Source organism: Pristiophorus japonicus, chromosome 17 (assembly GCF_044704955.1).
Source record: "Pristiophorus japonicus isolate sPriJap1 chromosome 17, sPriJap1.hap1, whole genome shotgun sequence".
In the NCBI taxonomy this organism is placed as follows: Eukaryota; Metazoa; Chordata; class Chondrichthyes; family Pristiophoridae; genus Pristiophorus; species Pristiophorus japonicus.
In genome coordinates this window covers 35,085,065-35,091,064 of record NC_091993.1, presented here as the reverse complement: position 1 = coordinate 35,091,064, position 6,000 = coordinate 35,085,065, and the positions used below count along the sequence as shown (strand labels likewise).

Sequence of the window (6,000 nt, the reverse complement as noted above, 5' to 3'; positions counted from 1 at the left end):
GTGGTGGATGGGGTGCCAATCAAATGGGCTGCTTTGTCCTGGATGGTGTTGAGCTTCTCAAGTGTTGTTGGAGCTGCACTCATCCAGGAAAGTAGAGAGTATTCCATCACACTCCTGACTTGTGCCTTGTAGATGGTGGAAAGGCTTTGGGGAGTCAGGAGGTGAGACACTCGCCGCAGAATACCCAGCCTCTGACCCGCTCTTGTAGCCACAGTATTTATGTGGCTGGTTCAGTGAAGTTTCTGGTCAATGGAGAACCCCAGGATGTTGATGGGGTATTCGGCGATGGTAATGCTATTGAATGTCAAGGGTCGGTGGTTAGACTCTCACTTGTTGAGATAGTCATTGCCTGGCACTTGTGTGGCGCGAATGTTACTTGCCACTTAGCAGCCCAAGTCTGAATGTCATCAGGTCTTGCTGCATGCGGGCATGGACTGCTTCATTTTCTGAGGAGTTGCGAATTACACTGAACTTTATGCAATCATCAGCGAACATCCCGACTTCTGACTTTATGATGGACGGAAGGTCATTGATGAAGCAGCTGAAGATGGTTGGACCTAGGACACTGCCCTGAGGAACTCCTGTAACGATGTCCTGGGGCTCGGATGATTGACTTCCAACCATCTTCCTTTGTGCTGGGTATGACTCCAACCACTGGAGAGTTTTCCCCCTGATTCCCATTGACTTCAAGTTCCTTGATGCCACACTCGGTCAAATGCTGCCTTGATGTCAAGGGCACTCACCTCACCTTTGGAATTTAGCTCTTCTATCCATGTTTGGACCAAGGCTGTAATGAGGTCTGGATCCGAGTGGTGCTGACGGAACGCAAACTGGGCATCGGTGAGCAGGTTGTTGGTGAGCAATTGCCGCTTGATAGCACTGTCGACGACCCCTTCCATCACTTGCTGCTGATTGAGAGTAGACTGATGGGGTGGTAATTGGCCGGATTGGATTTGTGGATAGGACATATCCAGGTAGTTTGCCACATTGTCGGGTAGATGTCAGTGTTATACTGGAACAGCTTGGCTAGAGGCGTGGCTAGTTCTGGAGCACAAGTCTTCAGCACGACAGCCGGGATATTGTCGGGGCATATAGCCTTTGCTGTATCCAGTGGAGTGAATCGAATTGGCTGAAGACTGGCTTCTGTGATGGTGGGGATGTCAGGAGGAGGCCGATATGGATCATTCACTCGGCACTTTGCCTGAAGATGGTTGCAAACGCTTCAGCCTTGTCTTTTGCACTCACGTGCTGGGCTCTGCTATCATTGAGGATGGGGATATTTATGGAGCCTCCTTCTCCCGTTAGTTGTTTAATTGTCCACTACCATTCACAACTGGATGTGACAGGACTGCAGAGCTTTGATCTGATCCGTTGATTGTGGGATCGCTTAGCCATGTCTAGCATGCTGCTTCTGCTGTTTAGCATGCATATAGTTGTGTGTTGCAGCTTCCCCAGGTTAGCACCTCATTTTTAGGTACGTTTGGTGCAGCTCCAGGCATGCTCTTCTACAATCCTCATTGAACCAGAGTTGGTCCCCTGGCTTAATGCTAATGGTAGAGTGAGGGATATGCTGGGTCATGAGGTTACAGATTGTGGTGGGATACAATTCTGCTGCTGCTGATGGCCCACAACGCCTCATGGATGCCCAGTTTTGAGCTGCTAGATCTGTTCTGAATCTGTCGCATTTAGCATGGTGGTAGTGCCATACATGATGGAGGGTGGCTTCAGTTTGAAGGCAGGACTTCGTCTCCACAATGTGCGATGGTCGTTGCTACCAATGCTGTCAGGGACAGATGTATCTGCGACAGGTAGATTGGTGAGGACGAGGTCAAGTAATTTTTTTCCCTCATTCATGTTGGTTCTCTCACCACCTACCATAGGCCCAGTCTGGCAGCTATGTCCTTCAGGGCTCGGTCAGTAGTGATGCTGCAGAGCCACTCTTGGTGATGGACATTGAAGACATCCAGAGTACATTCTGTGAATATAACATAAGAAATAGAAGCAGGAGTAGGCCAAAAATAAAAAAGCTAATTATTATTTAAATGGATAAAAATTACAAAGTGCTGCAGTATAGAGGGACCTGGGGGTCCTTGTGCATGAAACACAAAAAGTTAGTATACAGGTACAGCAAGTAATCAGGAAGGCAAATGGAATGTTGGCCTTTACTGCCAGGGGGTGGAGTATAAAAGCAGGGAAGTCCTGTTACAGCTGTACAGGGTATTGGTGAGGCCACACCTGGACTACTGCGTACAGTTTTGGTCTCCTTATTTCATCATCATCATAGGCAGCCCCTCGAAATCGAGGAAGACTTCCACTCTAAAAGTAAGTTCTCAGATGACTGAACAGTCCAATACGGGAATTACAGTCTCTGTCACAGGTGGGACAGACAGTGGTTGAGGGAAAGGGTGGGTGGGACTGGTTTGCCGCACGCTCATTCCGCTGTCTGCGCTTGATTTCTGCATGCTCTCGGTGACGAGACTCGAAGTGCTCAGCACCCTCCCGGATGCTCTTCCTCTACTTCGGGCAGTTGTGGGCCAGGGACTCCCAGGTTTCAGTGGGGATGCTGCACTTTATCAAGGAGGCTTTGAGGGTGTCCTTGAAACGTTTCTTTGCCGTGTCGAAGTTCCGAGTAGAGTGCTTGCTTTGAGAGTCTAGTGTCAAGCATGCGGACGATGTGGCCTGTCCAGCGGAGCTGTCAATGCTTCGATGCTGGGGATATTGGCCTGAGCGAGAACACTGATGGTGCATCTATCCTGCCAATGGATTTGCAGGATCTTGCGGAGGCAGCGCTGGTGGTGGTACTTCTCCAGTGTTTTGAGGTGCCTGCTATATATAGTCCATGTCTCTGAGCCATATGGAGGGCAGGTATCACTTGCATTGGAGGCAATTCAGAGAAGGTTCATGATGTTGATTCCTGAGATGAAGGGTTTGACTTATGAAGAAAGATTGAGCAGGTTGGGCCTATACTCATTGGAGTTTAGAAGAATGAGAGGTGATCTTATTGAAACATATAAGATAATGAGGGGCTTAACAAGGTAGATGCAGAGAGGATGTTTCCCCTCATGGTGGAATCTAGAACTAGGGGACATAGTTTCAGAATAAGGGGCCACCCATTTAAAACTGAGATGAGGAGGAATTTCTTCTCCGAGGGTCGTGAATCTTTAGAATTCTCTGCCCCAGAGAGTTGTGGGTCATTGAATATATTTAAGGTGGAGATAGACAGATTTTTGAGCGATAAGGGAGTAAAGGGATATGGGGAGCGGGCGGGGAAGTGGAGCTAAGTCCATGATCAGATCAGCCATGATCTTATTGAATGGCGGAGCTGGCTCGAGGGACCAGGTGGCCGACTCCTGCTCCTATTTCTTATGTTCTTAACTTGCTTTCCCATCTATCTTTATAACATCAGCAAATTTGGCTATGTTACACTCGGTCCCTTCATCCACGTCATTAATGTAAATTGTAAATAGTTGAGGCCCCAGCACTGATCACTGCGGCACCCGGCTAGTTACAGTTTGCCAATCTGAAAATGACCCATTTATCCTGACTTTCTGCTTTCTGTTAGTTAGCCAATCCTCTATCCATGCTAATATAGTACCCCCAACCCTGTGAGCTCTTATTTTCTGTAGTAACCTTTTATGTGGCACCTTATCAAATGCTTTTTGGAAATCCAAATACATGACATCTACTGGTTCCCCTTTATCCACCCTGCTTGTTACATCCTCAAAGAACTCGAGCAAATTTGTCAAACATGATTTCCCTTTCATAAAACCATGCTGACTCTGTTTGACTGCATTATGATTTTCTAAATGTCCTGCTGCTGCTTCCTTATTGATGGACTTCAGCACTTTCCCAACGACAGATGTTGGGCTAACTGGTCTATAGTTCCTGCTTTCTGTCTTCCTCCTTTCTTAAATAGGGGTGTTACATTTGCGGTTTTCCAGTCCACTGGGACCTCTCCAGAATCCAGGAAATTTTGGTAGATTACAACCAATGCATCCACTATCTCTGCAGCCACCTCTTTTAGACCCCTAGGATGCAGGCCATCTGATCCAGGGGACTTGTCCACCTTTAGTCCCATTAGTTTGCCTAGTACTTTTTCTCTAATGATCGTGATTGTTTTAAGTTCCCCCCCCCGCCCCCCGCCCAATAGCCCCTTGATTATCAATTATTGGGATGTTTTTAGTGTCCTCGACCGTGGAGACCGATACAAAATATTTGCTCAAAGTCTCCGCCATTTCTGTTTCCCATTATTAATTTCCCCGTCTCATCCTCCTAAGGGACCAACATTTACTTTAGCTTCTCACTTGCTTTTTATATACCTGTAGAAGCTCTTGCTGTCTGTTTTTATATTTCTTGCTAGTTTACTCTCAGACTATATCATTTTTTTAGTCGTCCTTTGCTGGTTTCGAAAAAAATCTCCCAATCCTCTGGCCTCCCACTGTTCTTCGCGACATAGTATGCCTTTGTTTCCAATTTGATACCATCCTTTACTTCCTTCGTTAGCCACGGATGGTTCATCCTTCTCTTAGTCTTTCTCACTGCAATATATCTTTGCTGAGAGTTATGAAATATCTCCTTCAATGTTTGCCACTGCGTTTCTACAGTCTCGTGCTTTAATATATTTTCCCAGTCCATTTTAACCAACTCTGCCTTCAAACCTTTGTAATTACCTTTATTTAAGTTTGGGACACTAGTTTGAGACCTAGCTTTCTCACCCTCAAACTGAATTTGAAATTCTACCATGCTATGATCACTCTTCCCAAGAGGATCCTTCACTACGAGATAATTAATTAATCCAGACTTGTTGCACATTTCTAGATCTAAAATAGTCTGCTCCCTGGTTGGTTCCACAACGTATTGTTCCAAGAAACCATCCCGCATACACTCTATGAACTCTTCCTCAAGGCTACCGTTGCCAATTTATTTGTCCAATCAGTATGAAGATTAAAATCGCCCATGATTATTACCGTACCTTTCTTACAAGCCTCTATTATTTCTTGATTTATACTCTGTCCTACAGTGTAGCTACTGTTAGGGGGCCTGTAGACCACTCCCACCAGTGATTTCCCACCCTTATTATTTCTTATCTCCACCCAAACTAATTCTACATCTTGATCTGTCTCTGCACCCACCTCTGCTCACAATTTTTCTCCAACGCTCTATTCAAACATTCGGAGATGACAGGCCTGTGGCCGCTCCCTTGCAGCGAGTTCCTCGTCTCAGCCGCTCTCTGAAGGAAGCACAAATGGAGAAAAAAATCAGAGCATGAGTTCTTCGACACAACTGTTACACACCTGTCGCCAGCACGAGAGCAGCGGCCTGCATTCTGGGATGGTGCACGGTCAGTGCCTGGGGGCAAAGAACCTAAAAGGACCGAGAAAATTAGCTTGGAATGTGAAGGAGTGGAAGATTAATGCAATTTGAACTGACAATATTATCAATTATTTGATTGTAACGGCGAGAGGCGAACTCAAACTCTTTACACAACGAATGGTGTAAGTGTGACTTCTGTAGGTGCACATGATCACGTTCGATTCCAGTGCTGTCATTGCAGCGGTTAAATGGGTCTTCTCCACACTCCTCACCAACCACAACAAATGGCAGCAAGCTGACTTTGTCTCGTGGTGAATAAAACTTTATTTTAAAAGAGTAAGGGAATCTGAAGATAAAAATCTGACAGACGGGCAGGAAAAGAGAAGCTGGTCCACCAAACCTATCCCACCATCAGATGGCGCATCGCGGCTAAACATTGCTTTACTTCCCTGCTCCTCCACCGACTGCAGCCCACCCCCCCCCCCCACACCTCCCACCATCCTCACCCCTCATTCTCTCTCCCCCCACACTCCCCTACTGACCTCACTGCTGCCCCCCCACCCCGTACCATCTACAAGATGCACTGCAGCAACTTGCCAAAGCTTCTTCAACAGCGCCTCCCAACGACCTCTACCAGCTGGAAGGACAAGGGCAGCAGCCGCTTGGGAACACCACCACATGCAAATT

At 46.8% G+C, this 6,000-nt stretch overlaps 1 protein-coding gene across 1 annotated transcript in view; it reads left to right on the top strand.

Annotated features, from left to right (window-relative positions):
* Positions 1–6,000, top strand: part of sqor (sulfide quinone oxidoreductase) — a 30,679-nt gene that overhangs the window by 14,410 nt on the left and 10,269 nt on the right. Inside the window, exon 7 of the mRNA XM_070859127.1 lies at positions 762–840. Within this exon, the coding sequence (XP_070715228.1) occupies positions 762–840 (79 nt within the window). The remainder of the gene's footprint in view (positions 1–761; positions 841–6,000) is intronic.